General features: G+C 45.1%; 1 protein-coding gene across 5 annotated transcripts in view; it reads left to right on the top strand.

The window, feature by feature from the left end:
* LOC133229652 (zinc finger protein 665-like) overlaps positions 1 to 23,976 on the top strand; it is a 64,384-nt gene that overhangs the window by 25,660 nt on the left and 14,748 nt on the right. For 2 of the 5 annotated variants that reach the window (XM_061386242.1, XM_061386240.1), the window contains exon 1: positions 12,159 to 12,251. Coding sequence is in view for 2 of the 5 variants with exons in the window: in XM_061386236.1 (XP_061242220.1) it covers positions 22,395 to 22,430 (36 nt within the window). In the remaining 3 variants the exon portion in view is untranslated. Of the gene's footprint in view, positions 1 to 12,158; positions 12,252 to 20,124; positions 20,208 to 22,254; positions 22,431 to 23,976 lie in introns of those variants that run through there. The other 3 variants (XM_061386236.1, XM_061386238.1, XM_061386239.1) reach the window with 3 other exon arrangements.

Here is a 23,976-nt window from a genome sequence, read left to right as displayed (position 1 = left end):
CAGTAACAGACAGGAGCCTGTCGTTGCAGTAGAAAGAGATGAACACTCTGATGATGCCCCAGGAGCCCCGGGTACCTGTGACAGCGGGGACAAGCTGACTGACCTTCTGATAGCTACAGTGCCGCATACTTGGTAGATACCAAGATGGCGCAGAGAATGACTCAGTCCATCCCGGTCACAAGAGTTTCTGGAGAAGTGCAAAGCTGTTCTTTCTTACAACCTCTGCAGTGCTGATTAGGGGACCTCGACCTGAAACACAGTTTCTTATATATGCCAATGTGTCCAATCCTTCTTTTGTAAATTAAATGTGCAAATAATTTTTTCACCACAACAGCTTGACATCAGCATCCTGTCAGGGCACCCGGTAAGCAGGCAGATGACACTTGTGGACACTCTGGAGAAGGCGACTGATTCCGCCTCCCCAAGTATGCAAAAAGGTAAGGCAGGAAGTGTGCACTGACAGCACTCCAGGGAAGGCCAACAAACACGTGGCCAATACAAATCCTGTTATTAGGGACACTGGAGGGATTCCCTGGTGCTTCAGTGGTTACAAGTTGGCACTTCGCTGCAGTGGTCCGGGTTCAATTCCTGGTGAGGGAACTTAGGATCCTGCAAACTATGCAGGACAGCCAGAAAAAAATAAAGGACACTGGGACACCTAATTTAAAACAGTACCTTCTGAGGCAAGAGACCCAAAGATCATTCAGACAATTCTTGAAAAGTTGGCTTAACTGGGACGAATTAAACCTTGTAGATTCCTATGTAAAACCCCTATCCTCCCAAAGAGCTGAACTCTGCAGTGTACGAAACACTGTCCAAGACGTGAGGCCATTAGTGAGACAGCCCAAGATTTGCAGCCTGTAACAGTAATCCATATATGTTCTGCTCACAACTACTGTGGGACAATACTGCGGGTTCTCAGTTCTGGGCTTGAAGGACACTTTCTCCTGCATTCCTACTGCAGAAGAACCACTGCAGCTGTCTGCTTTCTGGCGGCAGGACCCAGAAGCACAGGGAGTCCAACAATACTGCTGGACAGTGTTGCCTCAAGGACTGAAGATTTCCCCTACCTTGTTTGGGGAAATGTAGGCTAGGGTTCTTACTCCAATGTTTGTCGATGACTTCATCAACATGTCTACTTGTCTACAAGCGAAATGTCTACAAAATACCATAGGAACCCTGAACTCAGCTGATTGTGGATGGTCGGCTCCTGAAAGAAGGCAACAAGCAACAAGTCATGTACCTGGGTTTCATCCTCTGCCTGACAAAAAATAGGCAACTACCAGCTTGGGAACACCCAAGATACACATAGCTGAGGGGCTTCTGGGAAAGGCAGGATTCTATCGAATTAGGATCTTGAACTCAGGCTTTAAAAGGATATATCTTGAGCTCTTTATTTTGACAAAAGAGCACCAAACAGCCTGTGAAATGAGAAAAACAAGGTTAGTCTCGGCTCCAGGTTTGGAAGTAGCAGACTTAAACCTTTCACTCTATAGGTCCATGAGAGACAAGGCATGAGTCTCAGATATTAATTCAAGCTCCGGGAAACATCCCTCAGCCCACTACTTACTTCTCAACTAAAACAGACTGTTCAGGGTGGCCCCCTAGCCTTTGACCTGTAGCAGCTCCTGCCAGACTTCAGGAAACCGAGCAGTTCACCCTGGGGTGACACACCACTGTGTACATCTCTCACCATGTCCTTTCTTTGGGTTTCCCTGGTAGCTCAGTTGGTAAAGAATTTGCCTGCAATGCAAGAGACCTTGGTTCTATTCGTGGGTTGGGAAGATCCCCTGGAGAAGGGATAGGCTACTCACTGCAGTATTCTGGTCTGGAGAATTCCATGGACTGTATATTCCATGCGGTTGCAAAGAGTCAGACATGACTGAGCGACTTTCACTTCATTTCATGTCCTTTCTTCACTGGAACAAAAAGGGGGCTATTGGCTGACTTCTGGGAGAATGGGGAAGTACCAAGCCATTCTCTTAGGCAATTCCACTCTAAAACCTGAGGTCAATTTGGCCCTAAATCCAGTGTCACTGCTCCCGACAGCTGCTGCACAACCCCCTGAGGACAACTGCCTCAAATAGACCGGGCTCAACACACAAGTCTTGGCTGAGCCGGATGTGGACCTGTTCATGGATGGAAGCAGCTTCATGGACCAAGGCAGCGGACGTATTCAGTATGTAGTGAAAACCCTTTGTGTTTTTGCCACACAGCCTACAAGATCTTCGTTCCCCAACCAGGGATCAAACCCGGACTCCCTGCAGAGGAAGTGCAGTCTTAACCACTGGACTTCCAGGGAAGTCCTGTGGTGCTGACCCTTGAAAAGGTGGTAGAAGCAAAAGCCCTGCCCCTAGGGAGCTCAGCTCAGGAGACAGAAGTCACTGTTCTGACAAGAGCCCTATGGCTCACTGAAGGCACGTGAGTGATACATACAGAGGCTCCTCCTCTGCGTTCTCTGTGGTGCCTGCTCCCGGCACCATCTGGAGAGAAGGGGGCTCCTCGCTTCGGACAATAAAGGCAGAAAACATGCTTTGAGATCCTGTCACTATGAGAAGCCGTCCACAAGCCCTCACTGGTGGCCGGAGTGCACTGTCCAGGCCACCAGAAGGGTGAAATTCATATAATCCAAAGCAACAAGTTAGCTGACCAAGCTGCAAAGGCAGGCCACAAAGGCAGGCGATTCTCAAGTCATGAGAGGTTCACTACAGATCAGCTTGTCAAAATACCAGGTGGTGTATCCAGAAAAGGAGTGGGCATTCACTCTGGATCACACCACACCTGGGGGAGATGTGTGCATGTGGAACTGTCCTGTCTCCTGAGGCCCTCTTGCACACCGTGCCACAGCATACTGTAACAGCACCCACACCAGGAGAGAAGCCACAACGGATTCACAAGTTCATAATGGAGCCTAACCTGGAGAAGACCATCCAGCGAGCCCCTCAGACTTGCATGATTCGTGCTAAAAATAAAGACTGCTGTCAGACCTCCACAGATGGGGGCCGAACACAAGAACCTGGGTCGCCCAGGACTGGCAAGCAGACTAAAGTAAATCAAGTTGATAAGGATAGAGAAAAGGGACAGAGTAGGTCATTAAATAGTTATTCCCACTAGGGGATTGTACGTAAAGAAAAAAGTATGGGAGACTCTGTACGTTAAAGGATCAATCAAGAAAGCAGGTTTTCTCAGCCACAAAACCATGTGGCAAAGGCGCAGGACCTGCCCCCAAAGAATAAAACAACGGTGGCATGAGCCCCACATCCTGCCCGGTGGGCTCAGTAAGTTAATGACCCCCTAGGACATGCTTCTTTGTGTGCACTAAACACAAAAATATAAGGAAAAGGTGACATTATGCTGAAACCTGAGATGATTTACCAAGTTTTGTGCATTTCCATTGAGCCGTTCGAGTCCAAGCTTGACCTTCTAAGGACAAGAAAATTCCCCCACCCAATGAGGAGGAGGAGCTGATGATGAAAGCTGACTTCTAATCAAGAAGGTTGAGCATAACTTCGCTAGCGGGTGAGATGAGTACAATTGTGCGGTAGTTTGAACATTCTTTGGCATTGCCTTTCTTTGGGATTGGAATGAAAACTCACCTTTTCCAGTCTTGTGGCCACTGCTAAGTTTTCCAGATTTGCTGGCATATTGAGTGCAGCACTTTCACAGCATCATCTTTTAGGATTTGAAATAGCTCAGCTGGAATTCTATCACCTCCACTAGCTTTGTTCATAGTAATGCTTCCTAAAGCCCACTTGACTTCACATTCCAGGATGTCTGGCTCTAGGTGCGTGATCACACCATCATGGTTACCTGGGTCATTAAGATCCTTTTTGTATAGTTCTTCTGTGTATTCTTGCCACCTTTTCTTAATCTCTTCTGCCTCTGTTAGGTCCATACCATTTCTGTCCTTTATTGTGCCCATCTTTGCATGAAATGCTCCCTTGGTATCTCTAATTTTCTTGAAGAGGTCTCTAGTCTTTCCCATTCTATTGTTTTCCTCTATTTCTTTGCATTGTCCACTTAAGAAGGCTTTCTTATTTCTCCTGGCTATTCTTTGGAACATTTCATTCAAATGGGTTTATCTTTCGTTTTTTCTTTTGCCTTTCACTTCTGCGCTTTTCTCAGCTATTTGTAAGGCTTCCTCAGACAAGCGTTTTGCCTTTTTGCATTTCTATTTTCTTGTGATGGTGTTGATCACTGCCTCCTGTACAATGTCATGAACCTCCATCCATAGTTCTCAGGCATTCTGTCTATCATATCTACTCCCTTGAATCTATTTGTGACTTCCACTGTGTCATAAGAGATTTGATTTAGGTCATACCTGAATGGTGTCTCATGGTTTTCCCTACTTTCTTCCATTTAAATCTGGATTTGGCAGTAAGGAGTTCATGATCTGAGCCACAGTCAGCTCCTAGTGTTGTTTTTGCTGACTGTATGGAGGTTCCCCATCTTCAGCTGCAAAGAACATAATCAATCTGATTTCAGTATTGACCATCTGGTGATGTCCTTGTGTTAGAGTCATCTCGTGTTGTTGTAAGAGGGCGTGTCAACTAAAAGTGATGTACAACTTGAGAGTTGCAAGTTAAGTTTTATTTGGGGAAAATGAGGACAGCAGCCAGGAAGACAGCATCTCAGATAGCTCTGACAGGTGTCCAGAGATCTTTGACTATTAAGACCTAGTCCAGTAATAGCACATTGAGCGGCGTATCAGCAAAAACCTTCCTCAGAACGGGGAATGAGCCTTCCCAGCAACGTGGGACCATATGGTCATGAAATGCCCTGCAAAGTATGGTCATATTTGCTAAATGGTCATATCAATAGAGTAGTCTGAGCAGTCTGAGAGACTGCTCCAAAGCAGCAGTGGGGGAAGTTCAATATATAAGGTTTTGGTGAAGGGGAAGTTCAATACCATGAAGCACTCATTTCACAAAAGGTTTTTTGTTAGTCATGAGGATCTGATGTCACCATGAAGGGATTTAGTGCTTCTCTGAACAAGAGGAGATGCAAGGATTGAGATCATAAAATCTGTTCCTAAAAACATCCAACTCTGTACAGACGAGTCCTACCAGAGTCCTTGGAGCAGAGTGCCTCGCTCCACTCTGAAGTCCCTCTGAGGCTGTTGAAAGTCAATAGTTTTAGCAGAATGGGGTTCAATCTCCACGGAGGCAGAGGGTAAATGCCTTTGCCATTCACTCGTTGGCAATGTCCTTGATAAGTGACAATTTGTAGTTGACATGGCCCTCTTGTGGTTGTACATCCAATCATGTTTTGGGGGGCATTTCATGAACATTTTGTCTCGCATTGCTGGGAAGGCTTGTTCTCAGTTCTGAAGAAGGCTTTTGCTGACAGGTCACTCAGTGTGCTATTAGTGGATTAGGTCTCCATAGTCAAAGATCTCTGCAGACCTGTCTTCTAGTTATGGTCCAGGAAAGTATTCCTTCTTGTTGCATCTTCCCATATCTCAGTTCAATTCAGTCACTCAGTCGTGTCCGACTCTGCGACCCCATGGACTGCAGGACGCTAGGGCTCCCTGTCCATCACCAACTCCCAGAGCTTACTCAAACTCATGTCTATCGTGTCGGTGACGCAATCCAACCATCTCATCCTCTGTCGTCCCCTTCTCCTCCTGCCTTCAGTTGTTCCCAGCATCAGGGTCTTTCCCAATGAGTTAGTTCTTGACATCAAGTGGCCAAAGTATTGGAGTTTCAGCTTTAGCATCAGTCCTTCCAAAGAATATTCAGGACTGATTTCTTTTAGGATTGACTAATTTGATCCCCTTGCAGCCCAAGGGACTCTCAAGAGTCTTGTCCAACATGACAGTTCAAAAGCATCAATTCTTCGGCACTCAGCTTTCTTTATAGTCCAACTCTCACATCCATACGTGACTACTGGAAAAACCATAGCTTTGACTACATGGACCTTTTTTGATAAAGTCTCTGCTTTCTAATATGCTGTATAGGTTGGTCACAGCATTTCTTCCAAGGAGCAAGTGTCTTTTAATTTAATGGCTGCAATTACCATCTGCAGTGATTTTGGAGGCCCCCACCCTCAAAAAAACGTCTCTCACTGTTTCCATTGTTTCCCCAACTATTTGCCATGAAGTGATGGGACCGGATGACATGATCTTCATTTTCTGAACGTTGAGCTTTAAGCCAGCCTTTTCACTCTCCTTTTTCACTTTCATCAAGAGGCTCTTTAGTTCTTCTTCACTTTCTACCATAAGGCTGGTGTCATCTGCATATCTGAAGTTATTGATATTTCTCCCAGAAATCTTAATTCCAGCTGGTGCTTCATCCAACCTGGCATTTGGCATGAGGTACTCTGCATGTAAGTTAAACAAGCAGGGTGACAACACACAGCCTTCACGTACTCCTTTCCCTATTTGGAACCAGTCTGTTGTTCCATGTCTGGTTTTAAGTTGTTTCTTGACCTGCATACAGATTTCTCAGGTGGCAGGTCAGGTAGTCTGGTATTCCCATCTCTTTAAGAATTTTCCAGTCTGTTGTGATCCACACAGTCAAAGGCTTTGGCATAGTCAATAAAGCAGCAGTAGATGTTTTCTGGAATGCTTGCTTTTTTGATGATCCAGCAGATGTTGGCCATTTGATCTCTGGTTCCTCTGCCTTTTCTAAATCCAGCTTGAACATCTGGAAGTGGAAGTTACTCCCATATCTAGAGTAACATTATTACAATCACTGATCACATATTGAGTTATACACTTGATCAACTGCTTCAAGTCCAGTCATCATTATTTTTTTGGAGGCTCATACACTTGGTTTGGAGATGACAATGGTAACCTACTCCAGTATTGTTGCCTGGACAATCCCAGGGACAGAGGAGCCTAGTGGGCTGCCGTCTATGGGGTCGCACAGAGTCGGACACGACTGAAGCAACTTAGTGGCAGCAGCAGCAGTGATTGAAGGAGCTGAGAAAAAGAGCGAGCTGTAAGGAAGCATAGCCACTTGGGAGTGCCAGAGAGTTGGGAGGGAGGGAGGGCAGAGATGGAAGAAGAAAAGCAGAAATACAGGGAGATTGAGGATCACCAGGGAGGTTGGAGAGAAAGCAACTTGAAGGCGAACAGACGACAGAGAGAGGCGGGATGGGAGGCAGGGAAGAAGCAGAGAGGAGGACGGGCACAGCAGGAGAGCAGAGAAAGGGAGACATAGAAAGAAGTAGGGAAACAGATCAGCCAAATGGAGTGGAAACAGCTAGTGTGCAGGTAATGGTGAGGGCTAGATCCAGAAGAGTGCTGAATCAGTTGGGTAAGAATTATTAAGTCGTTATACATTGATTTTTGGCTTTAAAATCTAATGCAAATCTTGCTTCTTTAAATTGTATAGATAAGAATGAGAATTGCAAAATTTTTGTCTGTGACGCATGTGTATTTTGTAAGTATTTGTATTAACGAGCATGCATGTGTAGAGCCTGTTGAGGTGTGGGCTGCGGCAGTAACTTGATTCTCTCAGGTGTGGGTCACCCCCTTCCCTATTCCTGGTGAGGAGTAGAGGTTATGTTAGAGAAGAAATGGGGCAAGAACTGACTGACTCTTACTACATGATGCCTTTTCAAGGAACTTTAAACATGTTCTTTGTGATGGTTTTACTTTTGACTTTCTGCTTTCTTTACATTTAATTATTTTTGTAGCTTGGGATAAAGACTTGTTCGTTCAATAGCAACTTTCTTTTAAACAATTCTGGAGATTTGTCTCACTTGGGACAACTTGCATAAATGTAGAGAATATTATAGTAAGTGAATTAAGACAGCCAGGGAAAGACTGGTATTATATGTCCTTCCATTATATGGAATGTAAAAACAAATGAAACTCACTAGGACCAGAGGGTAGGATGGTGGTCATCTGGGGCTGGGAGGTGGGGAGGATGGGGAGATGTTGGACAAAAGGTACGGACTTTGAGTTGTGAAATGAGTGTGTCCTGGGGAGGTATGCACAGCATGCTGACCGTAGTTAATCCTGTTCTGTTACTGCCTGCTGGGAATTTGTCAGGAGAGTACCTCGTCAGTGTTGTCACCACACACAGAACATGGGAATTTGGAGGTGATGTATGTGTTGGTTCATGGATTGTGAAAAATGTTTCACAGTCTACACATGTGTCACATGCTCACAGGGTGTATGGTGTGTATACACATACTCCTTTGGTTAGTCGGTTCTCCCCCATCAGACATGCTCCTGAGGATCTCGTGTGGGGCCTCGCCCCAGGAATATGCACAGAGCCACAGATGATTCCGATCTGGATCCTGCATTGCGCACTAGGGCTCTTAGCCTCCACTTCTGAGACTGAGATCGGGCCCTGGGGGAGGGGAGAGCGCCCTGCTCAGAGTGGTGCTGGACCAGGGCCCGCTGTGTGACCTGAATGGGATCGTGGGGTCAGCAGAGGTGCCCCCTGCTGCTGTGTGCATGAGGCCTCAGCAGGAGGGGAGTGTGGCCAAGGAAAGTGTGGGAAAGATCCCTGTTGGTCTCTCTGTGGCACTTGACTGTCCTGAATCCCTCCTGAGACAGTGGCCACAGAGGACTGTCTGTTCCACAGGGTGAGGGCTTCCCTGTGTGTGTGGTTGGGGCTCAGGAAAGGGAGGTGTTGACTCTAAGCCTTAAGCAGCATGTTTTCAACTTTCATGATAGAACTGTGAAGACTCATGATGAAGAGGCGCAGAAGAGGAAGAATAGGAATCAGGCATGGCTCTTTCTCAGGTAGGGTCATAGTCTCAGTGGATTCTCACATTGCCTTCCTTAAATGCTCTTCTCAGGATCGCTAATCGTGTCTGACTCTCGAGTGTCCTGTCTGACTCCTGTACACGCACACTCACCCAGGGCCTTCCTTCAGGGCCTGTCGTCTCCACTTAGATCCCGTCTCCCCATGACCCGGTGACGCGGAGCTTGTGAGGAGGCTCCCCTGAGCACCACCCTGGACAGGGCTTCTCACACACGGGTTCAAGACGGGGTCTCAGTGCTGTTGGGCAGCAGGGACTGTTTAGGGCCCATCTGGATGTGCTGTCTGCACTCTGTCAACCAGGGTAAAGAAGCTGTATGTGGACCTCAGGTATTAATATGTACAGTACATGGTAAAATCTGCAAAAGAGGCCAATGAGTGGAAATCAGTTCTCACTTTTTATAGTACATTTAAAACGAAATGAGCACCTCCTTGAAAACCTAAGTATTTGGAATGGAGTGGAACGTTCAGAAAGCGTTGTCAGGGCTAGAGAGTGTTTCGTTACATCATCTAATTTAAACTGAAATCAGGCTTACTAAGATATTTTTCTTTCTTTTTTGACCACATGATGCATTCTCCAGTGTCTTAGTTTGCTGAGTAGGGATTGAACCTGAAACCCTGCAGTGGAAGTGAGGGATCTTAACCACTGGACCATGATGGAATTCTCCAACTTTACTAATCTTGATTCAGTATTTTCCTAATGGAATAAAATGATAAATTTTGGATTTTGTTCATAAGTACATACCTAAAATCACATTTTGATTTTTCAAATATATTTATTTCGTATACTGTATCTTTATTGCTTCAGTGTCTTTTCCCTAGTTCTGGCGAGTGGTGGCCACTCTCTGGTACAGTGCACACACTTCTCATTGTGGTGGCCTCTCTTGTCTTGCAGCCTAGGGTCTAGAGCCCTCTGGCTTCAGTAGTTTCACTTCCTGGGCTCTAGATCTCTGGCTCAGGAATTGAGACTCACGGGCTTAGTTGCCCCCCAGCATGTGGGAACTCAGACCAGGCAACAACCCAGATCTCTTGCATTGCCCAGTAGATTCTTTACCACTTACCCATAGGGAGGGCCACATATTTTTTTTTTTTTACATATTTTAAAATACAGGTATTTTATAAAGATTGGAAGAAATCTTCTGTATGTTATTTTGTGCTTGTATTACTTTTTATTTTTTTTTGAACTAGAGTAAGATAATGTTGAGGCATTCCTGGTAGTACAGTGACTAACAATGTGCCTGCCAATGTAGGGTGCACGGGTTCCATCCCAGGTCCGGGAAGATGCCTCAGAGCAACTAAGCCCATGGGCCACAACTACTGAGCCTGTGCTGTAGAGCCCAGGAGCCCCCACACTCTAGAGTGTGTGCTCCGAAACAAGAGAAGCCACTGCAATGAGAAGCCCCTGCACTGCAGCTGTAACTAGAGAAAGCCCACTCACAGCAACGAAGACCCAACATAAGCAAAATAAATAAGCTTTGAAAAAGAAATAGAATGTTGACATAGTTACTGAATGAAGAAGTAAAATGAAAGAAGAGAATGGGAACCCACTCCAATATTCTTGCCTGGAGAATTCCATGGATAGAGGAGCTCGCGGGGCTGCCATCAGAGGGGTTACAAAGAGTCTGGCATGAGTAAGCAGGTAAACAACAACTTCTGCCCACAGCAGATTGAGCCCTGAAAAACAGATCTAAGCGTCTAACTGTCCTCTTGCTGTTTCTTCAGTGACTCTCTGTAGCTTTTGGAATCAAGTCCTAAATCCAAAGATTTTCATCCAAAGATTAGCCTCTGCCTGGCATTACCCCATGTACTTTTGCTGTGTGCCAGTCACACTGGCTGATTTCCTGTGCAGTAAATATCTTCCTGCCTCAGAGCTGCCACTGAGGCTGTTCTCTCTGCTTGCAACACTCTTCCATTTCCCGCCTTACCAATCCTACGTGTTTCTTCCTCACAGAGACGTTGTCTGATTTCTCAGTGTATTGGAGCTTCAGCTTCAACATCAACCCTTCCAGTGAATATTCAGGATTGATCTCCTTTAGCATTGATTGGTTTGATCTCCTTGCAGTCCAACGGACTCTCAAGAGTCTTCTCCAACACCACGGTTCACATGCATCAAATCTTTACCACTCAGCCTTCTTTATGGTCCAGCTCTCATATCCATACATGACTACTGGCCCATACCTTTACTATACAGACCTTTGTGGGCAAAGTAATGTCTCTCCTTTTTAATATGCTGTAGAGATTTGTCATAGCTTTAGAAAATAAAGACCTAAAATATATTAGAACTTGCAAATAGCAAGTGAAAGATTCTAATTATGTTCACGCTGAACATATAACCAACTTGAAATTACATTATGGGTATTATTTAGTGTAATTTCCTAAACAAGTTTTTGGGAAAGATACTTAACAGTTAGGCTTCCCTGGTGGCTCGGACAGTAAAGAATTCGCCTGCAATGCACAAGACATGGGTTCGATCCCTGGGTTGGGAAGATCCCCTGGAGGAAGGCATGGCAACCCACTCAAGTATTCTTGCCTGGAGAGTCCCACGGACAGAGGAGCCTGGCAGGCTATGGTCCATGGGGTCGCAAAGAATCCGACAAAGCTGCGTGACTAAGCACTTCCTCCAAAGTACAGAATAGAATATTTTAATGCAGTTCTCATCAAAAGAAAAAAAAATGTTTTTTTTTCCCTCCTATTTTGCTATCTCTTTTTAGGTTATCTATACAAAATTATGGATGCTTGGTAAACTTATTGTGCTAATCGTTTCACAGTATATGTATCACTTAATTTTTCTCTGTAGCTTAAACGTACACAGTAATATTTGTCATTGTAAGAGTTGCTTATACAACCCCCTTTATGTCACTGTTTAAAGAGTTGGGTTTAGAAAGGGAAATAATTAAAACACGTTGGATAAAATAAACAGTAACGCAGTTTATAATCATTTAAAGTGTCTTGCTCATTTTAGGGCTGTGGTTAGTGACCCAAATGATCACATCCCTTAAGTCCTCCATCTCAGACACCCAAGTGCTGACCCTCAGTTGGTTGAACTCAGCACTATGCTGAGTTTGCTGGTTTGTAGGGCGTCAGTAGGGAATAGCCCATTTCTACCCAGGGAGAGTTTTGTATTTGTAATATAGAGACTAGTCCCATTCCTGTTTATTAAAACTGCCGAAGTTTCGAGATCCCTGAATTGCTTCAGCCTCACTAGCAGGATCTGAGCACACCATGCTGTGAAAAACAGCTTTTTATTGAGAATAAACCCTTTTAGTCTTAAGAGGAAGTATCTTGGGTTCCGACATAAGTTGAAGCTTTTACCTAGCAATGCTACAGAAGGTAACTTAGTGCTCTCAAGGTGACAGGCCCCGCCCCCCTCCGCGGCCCGCCCCTCCCACGAACTCTGCTCAAAGCGGGTGCTCGCCCCGCCCCTGGTCGGAAGCCGCGGCTCTAATACCAAAAGCCCTTTCACACAGACCCGGAAGTTGGAGAGCGCGGAGCCGAGGTCCCCGAGCGGCACCTAAGCTTCCTTCTAGAGTAAGTTTGCAGAGCTCGCCACCCCTCCAATCCCCACCTTCGCCCCCGCTCACTCGTCCTCATGGTGTGGGAATTGCCAGCGACCTGAAAACCCAGGCACCCGGTGCTCGGCCCCGAATAGACGCTGCCGTTGCGGCCCAGTTATCTTTTCGTTTGGGTTTGAAGTGTTTCTGAGTCGGTTTCGGCTCTCTGTCCGCGTAGACACCGCCTCTGGCGACATTTTCCTGCTTAAAACCCTTTTTTACCTCTGGCGTCGCCAAGTAAAGCCCTCTCTCGGGAGTTGGAGTCGCGCCCCGCCGCGTCGCCTTCTCGACCGCTGGAGGCAGAGCCCGTCGCCCCCGCTCCCGGAGAGGCCGCGCCCCCTCCCTGGTCCCGGGATTCCGGAGAGCCCGCCCCGCTCCTGAGCCCCTTCTCTCCCAGCCCCTTTGTCCTCGCGTCTCCTGAGGCCGGTCCTTCTTCCCTTCAGGCCTCCCCCCTTTGCTGTCAGCCCGTCCCCTCACCCCGCGTAGGGTAGGTGACCTGGTCCAGCCTTGTGACCGCCAGTGCTGTTCCATGCCCAATTCAACTCGGTCGGAAAAGGTGGTCTTCCGGTCCGGGGGCGTCGCGTTCTGTGGCCCACTCAGTAAATTCAGGAGGCAGGAGGATCAGGAGAAGCAGAGTCAGAAGGACTGAGAGAAATAACTGAAACTGAGGAGAAAAGCATCAGGGAGAACCAATGGGAATACTGAGAATGGCTGAGGGACTTGCAAAGGGATAATCAAGTCAAAGAGGTTAAGCCTTGAAAATAGCCAAGTGAGTAAAATAGAGAAGTATTAATAAATTAGAAAATCAGATCTCCAGGGACTGGAAAACAGCATAGGGAGAACTGCCCTGTATCAATGATGGGAGCGGGGAGGCGAAGGGCGATGAGGGACGTCAGAGGTGGAGAGTCCCTAACTGAGTTTTGGCCGGGTTTGAGTCCAGGCCTCTTGGGTTAGAGTCCGGGGTTGTGTTTTCATCCGGTTGGGGTCCCGCCACAAGGGTTCAAGTCTCAATGTGAGGTGGCCGGTTTTATAATGGTGCTGGCAGAGCAAGAGCTAAGGAGCAGAGGAAGAAAGGGCTGGAAGGAAGCGTAACCACGTGGCCTGCTAGAGAGTGGGGAGGAAGGGAGAGTCACAGCGAGAGAAGGGGAGTAATTTGGAGCGCAGAGAGGGAGCCCAAATGGGGGAAGAAAGAGGCATACACAGGTATGGATTTTTGAAAGACTCAGGAAGGTTGGAGAGAGAGAGCATGTCGAGGGGGAACGAATTGCAGCTGACTGAGACAGGACACGTGTGAGGGAGGAAATAGGACAGGAACAGCAGGAAAGCAGAGGGAGAGAGAAAGAGACACGGAGACTCAGATGAAATAGGGAGATAGGTGAACAGAGGGGTAAGCTCGATCCAGGTGTGGCCAGTTGTTTGGATACAGATGATTTTTTTAGTTATAGAGAGGAGGCTGAGAATTTCAAAACTCTTGTCTATAAGGCTTGTGTCTTTTTTTATTACTTGTGGCAGAAGATGACTTTTCATTTGCAAACCCTGTTGAGCCTGGGGCAGTGGCTTGATTCACTGAGTTGTGAGTGAACTCCTTCCCTTGTCCTATCATAAGATAGAGGTCAGGAAAGAAGACACCTGGAGCAAGAAATGACTGACTCTGTCACTCTGTGATAGCTTTTTTTTTTTTTTTTTTAATTTTTTTGGCTGTGTTTTCTTCAGTTCTGTGCCGTGGGCTCAAGAGTTGTGGCTCCCAGGTTCTAAAGCACAGGCTCAGTAGTTGTGCACAGGCTTAGTTGCTTGTACTTGTGGGATCTTCCTGAACCAGGAGTAGAACCCATGTCCCCTGCATTGTCAGGCAGATTCTTGTCCACTGTATCATTATTGGATAGCATTTTTAAAGGAACACTTTTTTTTTTTAATGGATTCACATTTTCTCCTTTCTATATGTATGGTGCTTTTTGTGGCTTGGAATAGGTCTTAATTCATTCAGTTTCTGTAATCATTTTTAACTTCAGAAATAGGCTTTTTTAGTTTCCAGTATTCTACTCTTATCATCCTTTTCTGATTATGATTATTCTCAGTATTTTTTTAAACTTTTACACCAGATTTTTAGATTAAAACTAATTCACAATTTTTTCTTTAAAATTTATTTCCGATTCATTCCTTGCCTGGGTGCTTTCTTCCCTTCGTCTTGTACATTTGAAACTTTCTTTGGTAAGTGGTAAATCATCTTAGACTATTTTGTGCCATACTTAGCAAAAATGTCACCTCGTTTATGAGTTCTTATGAGGTAAATGAACCTAGAGCCTATTATACAGAGTGAAATAAGTCAGGAAGAGAAAGACGAATACTGTATATTCCTGCTTATATATGGAATTTAGAAAGATGCTACCAATGATCCTACATGCAGGGCAACAAAGGGAGACACAGATGTAAAGAACAGACTTTTGGACTCAGTGTGAGAAGGCGAGGGTGGCATGATTTGAGAGAATAGCATAGAAACATGTATATTACCATGTGTAAAATAGAATGATCAGTGCAAGTTCGATGCACGAAGCAGGGCACCCAAAGCCAGTGCTCTGGAACCACCCAGAGAGATCGGGTGAGGAGGGAGGTGCAAGGTGGTTCAGGATGTGGGGGGACACATGTCCAATTCATGTTGATGTATGGCAAAAACCATCACAATATTATAAAGTAATTATCCTCCAATTATAATACTTAAAAAAGAGGAAACTGAAAAAATTAAAGTTAATAAGCAACGATCACCTCACCTCCCTTTCTCTGAATTCAAAGAGAAATACATCTTGGAGGGTTTTATGTATGGGACATTGTGTAATTAAACAGACATATTTTCAACTGTGGTTTTACCAAAGACTTGAATTGTGTGTATGTGTTTATGTGTGCACACACAAATGGATATTTCTGGTCTCAGCTCTTTACCAGAGAATAACGGAGGTATGACATTAGATCTTGTGAAATTAAAGGCATTTCTTTGAGAAATGGGAAAATAAAAGAACATTTAACATGATAAAACCAACAAAATAAAATGCTTCATTCTTTCCTTTCAAAAAAAGAAAAAAAAAACAACACCTATTTTAACTGGTTAGTGTAATGGTCTGTTTTCTCCATTTTCTATGATCAGTGAAACAAGTGAGCTGTGAGGTGATATGAAGATGTTTCCCTCAGGTCCCTTTTTGACTTTTCTTTGCGAATGAGGAAGGATGGGCTGGATTGACGTGGGACCTTCCAACAGAGCGTCTCTATTCATGATGAAAAAGATTGCTCAGATCCTATTTCTAATGTTTTTTGTACTAGTGGATATATATTTGCAATTCTGTATTTTAAAAATATTTTACTGCAATCTTCTAATAAAGAATTACCTGCTTGGTATCAGTTTGACCCAATCTTGAAAGAAAAGTTTCTTTTGCTCAGATACATGACAGATGTTCCTGGTGTTAAATGGGATGGGCATTAAGGACAAACTTGGCCCCCTTGCCCTTCAGCCTCCCATTTCATTAATCAGTTATACCTGGTTCTCTTCACTCGGCTCAGACCTTCTCATAATCGGCTTCAATCTGGGCCCGAGGGAGCCCACTTGTAACATGGAGATGAGAGACTAGACCGGAAACTCTGAGCGTGGGCAACACTGACTCCTGAAATGATTAGCCAAATTGGCTGTGTGTCTGTGTGTGGCAGTTCTGGTTTGGAGGGAGTGTCTGGCGGTAATTAGAATTTTAAATAGATCCCAGTCCTCCCTCAATGAAAAATAAAAAGGAAAACTGTAGGATGGAGGCAGGATCATAGGCTCAGAATTAGATGACTTCTATGAATAAGGCTAAATCTGAAGGGAGATTTTTTTTTACGTCCTGACGTTCAGACCTCCACTGGCTTTCATTTGTTCTTGGGACAAAAGCTTGACTCCTCGCTGTGGCTCCACAGCCCTCTGTCAAGCTCAGGGCCCTGTAAGAGTCTCCAGCCTCATCCTGGGAGCTGACTGTTTGCTCGTGGTTCAGCCTGTCTTGGTCTCATTTACCTTTTCTCTGTTTCCAAATACCAAAACCATTTCTGTCTGACTTTGTAGTTCCTTTTCTCACCTTCAGGTCACCCTGGCTCACGCCCTAGGTCACCCTTCAAGTCTAGGCTCAGAAAGGTCTCCCCGTCCCCTCCTAACAGTCTCTCTCATGTTACCCAGGTTTATTGCCTCTGTATCAGTTGCCATCAGCAGAAATTAATGCCCTTCTTCATGGGTTATTTTGAGTCCTTCCTGGTTCCCCTCTTTTTAGGGCTCATAGTGTTCCTCTCGGAGAAGGCAATGGCACCCCACTCCAGTACTCTTGCCTGGAAAATCCCATGGACGGAGGAGCCTGGTAGGCTGCAGTCCATGGGGTCGCTAAGAGTTGGACACGACTGGGCGACTTCACTTTCACTTTTCTCTTTCATGCACTGGAGAGGGAAATGGCAACCCACTCCAGTGTTCTTGCCTGGAGAATCCCAAGGACAGTAGCCTGGTGGGCTTCTGTCTGTGGGCTTCCGTCTAAGGGATCACACAGAGTCGGACAAGACTGAAGCGACTTAGAAGCAGCAGCAGTGTTCCTCTTCTTCCAAACATGGCTGCAGTACCTGATGCTGGAAATGTCTTTAGATGACAGGACTATGAGTTGGGCTGAATAATCCCTAAGGAAAACCAGGAGAACAGGGCAGGTGATGAAGATATTTCCCATGTTCTGGACATTTCAGCTGTAATTGATCTTTACCCCATGTAGACTATGTAATTACTCAAAAGAAGAGCCAAGAAATATAGGAAAACCTGAAAAGCCCTATAGAACTGGTGTCCTCAAGCAGCAGGCTAAGATGTCCCCATGTTTAGTCTGCTGTGTTTCATCCTCTGCAGCCCCCAGATCTAAGCTCTGTCCATCCAGGGACCAGTCACCATCATGGACAGCAGCTTTGCCTTCTAGGAGTTCATGTGCTGAGTGTCAGTGATTGTGATTTCAGTGCACTGAGGATGAGCAGAAATGCAAAACCTAACAGGGCAGGAAGGAAACGCTGCCCGCCCTCCCCCCTCCCAAGGGCTAGAATATTTTCTAAGTAGGTGTGGGTGGGGAAAACAGGAGAGAGTGAGACCTGAAGACCCTTGCTTTGAGACTTCCTCATCTCAAAGGCCTTTGTACGTGGACTCCATAGTGTCCCCAGGTGGTGGCAGACTTTCCCAGGAGGGCCAGTCTCTTGGTTTCCATACTGCACGTGCAGTGTCCTTTGTGTGGTAGCTGGTGGGGACTCCTCTTGTGATCCCCTTTGCCAAGAAACCCTGGTGCACTTTAGTCTTGCTTAGTCCAGTCATGCAGAGAGGAGAGGTAGACAAATGGGGAAAGCAGAGGGAGCCTGGTGGGGTCTGCAGGAGGCTTGTGGCAGTACTTGGGGGCATCAAGGTGAGCCCAGTGAATGGAGCGTGCGCCCATCCCCAGTGTAGTTGCAGGGACAAGGCGGGTGTGGATCTGTTGGAAAAGAATGTCTCAGTTCAGGCTGAAGAACCTGGGAGCGGGTTTGTTGGAGAGCCCGCATGGAATGGTTTGAGGTTCCAGTGCCTTAGCTCGTGTTCCCGGGACAGCAGTGCTGAGGCTGACACTTGCCTGCACAGGTTTGATTTGACAACTCGTGACCACACGTGGCAGCAATGAAGGACGTGGAATTCAGCCAGGAGAAGCCATTTCCACTGTTAGAACTGTGGCCTGGGCTGAGCCCGCAGGAACCTGTGGGTGCAGGAGGATGGGAGCCTTGGGCTTGAGGGGCTGGTTCTAGCAGGTGCCCCCAGCATCCACTCCACGCCCTGGCTTTTGTTGGCTCTTTAACAGGGAGGGAGCATAGAGTAACAGGGAAAGTATCAGGTCGTTTTTTGCATCAGCTTTGGTATCGTTGTGTACTTGGGGTTGCCGGTGAAGAAAGGTTCACGAGCATTTGGGAAGATACCAAGAGAATCTGGAGTGTGTCCTTGGAAGATGCTGAGGTCTCAGTGGGCCATGTGCATCACTGGAATTATCCCTCTTTTTCATAGTCTTTGGAGATTTCAGTGTTTGACCTGGATCACTCACTGTAAATGAAAATACCGTGTCTTGTGTCTGTGGATCCTTGGCTGTCCTCTTTTGTACTTTGACTCATGCGTGAGTTATCAGGGCTTGAAATGCTTTGTGTTTGCATAAGAGGGTTAGAGGCTCATAATGGGCTCTGTGGACACTCTGTTGGACACCATAAAAGTTTGTAAGTTTGTTTGAGTCCCTCTGGGAAAATAGGAGTACTAAGGTTAAGATCACAGAATGCTTGTTATAAGGTGGTCCTGCTCAGTCGGGATCTCTGGGCCCAGTCTGCGAAGAGTCATAAAGTCCTGTGACGTAGGGGAAGATGGCTCCGAGAATCAGAGGGCAGCGATACCTCAGTGATCTGCAGCCCGGAGGCTGGTCCTCTAGAAGATGCAGCTGCAACTCTCTTGCTGCCAGGCCAGTGCTGGGTTCTCTGTTACCCACTCCTGTCCCTCCCAAAATAAGCGCATACACAGGCACAGTACAGAAAACACGGAATCTTAACTGCACTGTTGGTGGTAATGTAAATGGTACTGCTATGTTGGAAACTAAAATGGAAGTTCCTTAACAAATTAATATAGAACAGGCCTACAGTCTGTCAAACCCATTTCTGACAGATATCCAAAGGGAAAGCAGTCAGTTTTTCAGGGATATGTCTGCAGTCCCATGAGTGTGACTGGATTTGCAGTAGCCAAGGCACAGACACAGCCCAGATGTCTCTTGACAGAAGAATAGGTAACAAAAGTATGGTATAGGAATATTTATTATATACTGTATATTCATGAGCTATTTTTTCTCTGTATATAAAAATCAAGGATCTGAACTGAACTGAATGAGCCTAGAGAACATTATGCCAAGTTAAAGAAGGCTGACAAAGGAGGACAGACACTGTATGTGGAAACTAGACTTGTCAAACTCATAGAGCCATCGAGTAATAAGGCTGTTACCAGGAGCTGGGTGGAGGGGGAAATGGGACACTGTTAGGCAAAGAGTAGAGATTTTCAGTTCTGGGAATCTGAGGTACTGCATGCTGCCGGTAGTGTTTCTATATACTTGAAATTCGCCCAGTGAGGAGAAATACAGTGTACTCATAGATGGAAGTGTAACTTACTCCACTGTAATAATTATTCAATGTATGAATCTTTCACAGGATCACTTTGTACACAGTACGTTTGTACCATTTTTGTTAGTTACACCTTAGTTAGGCTGGGATGAAAAAGAGAGTTGGGAGGTGCTTTTCTCCTCTGAATGGTGCTCAGTCCAGGCTTCACGTTTCGTTGATGAGGCATTTTGCGTACCCATGTTTTGTACCCTCTGACCACAGATTCCCCTTCAGGTAACTTGTGGTGGTCCACGGCTCGAGAATGTTTCAGGTGCCCCAGTTGATTCCAGTCTGGTTCCCTCACTGAGTATCAGGACTCTGAGTCCTCCCAGTCCTGAGGGCTGAGATCTGAGCTGAGGAGGGGGCACTCTGCTCCGAGTGGGTCTGGACCAGGGCCTGCTGTGTGACCTGAAGGGGGCGTGGGGTCAGTGGAGGTGGCCCCTGCTTGCTGTGTACATGAGGCCTCACCAGGAGGGGATTGCTATCCGAGGGAAAGTGTGGGAAAGTCCCATGTTGGTCTCTCTGCGGGAGTTGACGGTCCTGAGTCCCTCCTGAGACAGTGGCCACAGAGGACTGTCTGTTTCACACAGTGAGTTCTGCCCTGTGTGTGTCGTTGGGGCTCAGAAAGGGGATGTGCTGACTCTAAGCATTAAGCGGCATGTTTTCGACTTTCATGGTAGACCTCTGAAGACTTGTGTTGCCTGAGGAAGCCCTGAAGTTGAGGAAGAGGAAAGAAAAGGAGTCAGGCATGGCTCTTTCTCAGGTAAGGTCATATTCAGTCTGTCCTTCCTGAAATGCCCTGCTCTGGACTTGCTAATCGTGTCTGACTCTGGAGTATCCTGTCTGAGTCCTGTATACACACACTCATCCGGGGCCTTCCCTCAGGGCCTGTCGTCTCCACTTAGATGCCGTGTCCCCATGACCCGGTGACCTGGCCCTTGTGAGGAGGCTCCCCTGGGCACCGTCCTGGGCAGGGCTTCTCACCCACGGGTTGGAGATGGGGTCTTAGTGCTGTTGGGCAGCAGGGATTGCTTAGGGCCCACTTGGACGCTCTGTCTGCTCTCTGTCCACCAGGGTAAGGAAACTGCACTTGGAAGTGAGGTATTAATATGCACAATAGCTGGTGAAATCTGGGAATCAGATCAATTAGGGGCAGTTTGTTCTTTGTTAAGGCAGTTCAAGCTAAAGATGTGGGTCAGTCTCCTTAAATCCTTATTGTTAATAGAATGGAAAGTTCAGAAATAGACATCAGTGATACAGGGTTTTTTAGTTTATCATCAGATTTAATCTATGAAATGAATCTAAGCCTCTGGCAAGTGGAAATTTTCATTACCTCCATTCTTCAGAGGTTGTCCTTTCACTCTGTGGATTGAATCCTTTGACACAGAAATGTTTTAACTTTTAATGCAAGCAAGAGTCCACCTTCATTCTTTTGCTGGTGGATATCTATTTTCTCACCATCATGATTATTGAGATTGTCCTTGCCGTTTTGTCTATCTTGTGGATACATCCTTGTGGATATACCTTACATATACAGAAAGAATTATTTCTGAGTACTGTGTTCTGTTCAGTTGGTTTATTTGTCTGTTTTTATACCAGTACCACATCACCTTGATTACTTTGTAATAGGTTTTGGAATAGAGAGACCTCCATCTTCCTTCTTCAGGAGTTTTGCTGTTTGCTCTTTGAATAGTTCTATCACTTTCACCATGTTTTATTCTGCTTCTACAAAGATTGCCATGGCAGGTTTGATAATGAGTTAATTGGTTGATTGATCCTTTGTGTGGTTATTAAAGAATCTGTTTTGATATAGCGTGTTTCTTTTGTAATCTTTATGACTTTTACGTATGAAACTTTGTCACGTGGGGAAGAAGATAAATTTACTTCTTTTTCAATTTGCTGACCTTTGATTTCTTTTTCTCATCTAATTGCTGTAAGGGTTTCAGTGTTTTGTTGAACTGTAGTGCAGGGCGTGCATCCTTGCCTTCTTCTTGACCTCAGAGGAAAAGGTCTTTCATTCTTTCCCCATTGCTGTGCTCTTTTCATAATGGCATTTATTATACTGATGTTGGTATAATGTATTGTTTGTAGTTTGTTGAGTGTTCCATCTTGAAAGATTGTCAAATTTTTGTCGAATGGTTTTTTTCTGCATCGAGATGATCCTGTATTTTTTTTCCCTTAAATCTGTAATGTAGTGTGTCATATTAATTGATTTTTGTATGTTGACTTCTCCTTGCCTTATATGAATAAACTCCACTTGGTCATGGTGTCAGATCTTTTTATTTATTTTAATTGAAGGATAATTGCTTTACAGAAGTTGTTGTTTTCTGCCAAATACCAACATGAATCAGCCATAGGTATACCTATGTCCCTTCCCTCCCATCTTCCTCCCTATCCCACCCCTGTAGGTTGTTAGAGAGCCCCTGTTTGAGTTCCCTGAGTCATTCAGCAAATTCACATTGGCTCTCTACTCTACATATGGTAATGTAAGTTTCCGTGGTACTCTCTCCATACATCTCACCCTCTCCTTCCTCCCCTCCGCCTCTGTCTGTTCTCTCTGTCTGTTTCTCCAGATCTTTTTAATATGTGTTGAAGTGGGTTTGCAAGTATTTTAATTTTGCATCAGTATTCGTCGGGGGTATTGGTTTCTACTTTTCCTTTCTTGTGTCTTTGGGAAATTAGCAAACTATTGGAATCATGCTTGCTCCATAGAATTAGCAGGAATAGTGGTAATTCTTTTGTAAATGTTTGGTAAAATTTGGTCCTGTATTTTTCTTAGAGGTTTCTGACTATTTATTAAATCTCTCTAGGTATAATGGGCTTCCCTGGTGACTCAAATCATAAAGAATCTGCCTGCAGTGAGGGAGACCCAGGTTCTATCCCTGGGTTGGAAGACCCCCTGGAGAAAGGAATGGCTGTCTAGTCCAGTATACTTGTCTGGAGAAATTCCATGGACAGAGGAGCCTTGTGGGCTACAGTCCATGAGGTCACAAAGAGTCAGACACGACTGAGTGGCTAACACTTTTACTTTCAGCACTTCTCAATTTTTGTATTTCCTGATAAGTAAAAGAGTTTGTGTGTTTCTGAGAATTTGCCAGTATCTCCTACATTCTGTCATTTATCGGCATTATTGGTCATAGTCCTTCCTTATCTTTAGAAACTTTCTTTGACCTCAGTTGTAATCACTCCTGTTTCATATCTGTTTTTAGTTATTTGAATCTTTTTTCTCTTTTCCTTAGTCTAGGTGGGGGTCTTCCTATACAGTTTTTTCAAAGCATCAACTCTTGGATTGTTGATTTTTATAGTTTTCTTCTTTCTGCTGTATCTCTGGTTTAATCTTTCTTATTTACCTGTTTCCTTCTGCTAAACTTGAGTTTAGTTTGTTTTCTGTTTTCTGCTTCCTAAAGGTCTAAAAATAGATTGCAGATTTAAGATCTTTTCTCTTTTTTACTGTAAGCATTTAACAGTTCAGACTTTCCTTTTAGGACAGTCTTCTCTGTGTGTTATAAATTTTCTAATGTTGTCTTTTCGTTTTCATCCACGTATTTAAGAATTTCCATGTGATTTTTTTCTTAGACCCATTTGTGGTGTGAGAATGAGTTGTTTAATGTCCACATTTGGGGAATTTTCTTTTCTTCTTGTGTTTATTTCATTGTTAGGGAAGATCCTGAAAGGTTGTTGTTGAATCACGCAAAGATGCCAGGATTCTTGGCCCCTGGAGGAGAAGAATTCAGTCGGGGGCCAGAGACGAGGCTTGATGGCTCAGAGCTTTTGTGTAATAAAGTTTTATTAAAGTATAAAGGAGATAGAGAAAGCTTCTGACATAGGCATCAGATGGGGGCAGAAAGAGTACCCGCCTGCTAGTCTTCAGCTGGATGTTCTATAGTCACTAGCAGTCTGTTAATGAAAGAAAGGAATGTCTTAAAACTCAAAATGGCACCAGGCCCCTCACCCATAAGATGCATTTGGGGATAATCTTGGCTCCAAATGGTTCATCCTGGGCCATAAAATGATTAACTTGAATCTTGAAGAAGAGCAGATCACCATACATATAGTTTCGTTTACATAGATTAGGGGAGCAATATCGGAATATAACATACTGGTTTGTCAAGTAGGTTCTGAGCCAAGAGGCGGAACCAACTTGAAGACAGAGTTTGGGGTAAATGCATATAGTACATTAGCATAGCTTAAGATAAACACTTCCATAAGAGAAAGGCATTGGTTAACTCAAGGTTTGAGAATAGTTAACTTCAGGTGAAACCAAGTGTCATTATGGCAACACAGTATTTTAAGAGAAACCTCTTCTTAAATTTGTGTAGAGAAGGAAAAAATATCGCTAGTTTGTTTCCTCCTGCTGCTTAAGAGAGATAAAAATGTCTGACACTTGCAGGCTATTTCCTCCGTTTGGAGACCCCTGGCCTTCCTGCCTGTTACCCTCTCAATACTTTCATGGTATCAGTCTCTTAAAATTGTTGATTTGGGCCTAACCTGTGGTGTCTCATAGAGAATGTTTTATGTGTCCTTGAGATGCA

Source organism: Bos javanicus, chromosome 18 (assembly GCF_032452875.1).
Source record: "Bos javanicus breed banteng chromosome 18, ARS-OSU_banteng_1.0, whole genome shotgun sequence".
In the NCBI taxonomy this organism is placed as follows: domain Eukaryota; kingdom Metazoa; phylum Chordata; class Mammalia; order Artiodactyla; family Bovidae; genus Bos; species Bos javanicus.
Note: the sequence above shows the minus strand (reverse complement) of the source record. Positions and strands in the feature narration are given on the sequence as shown.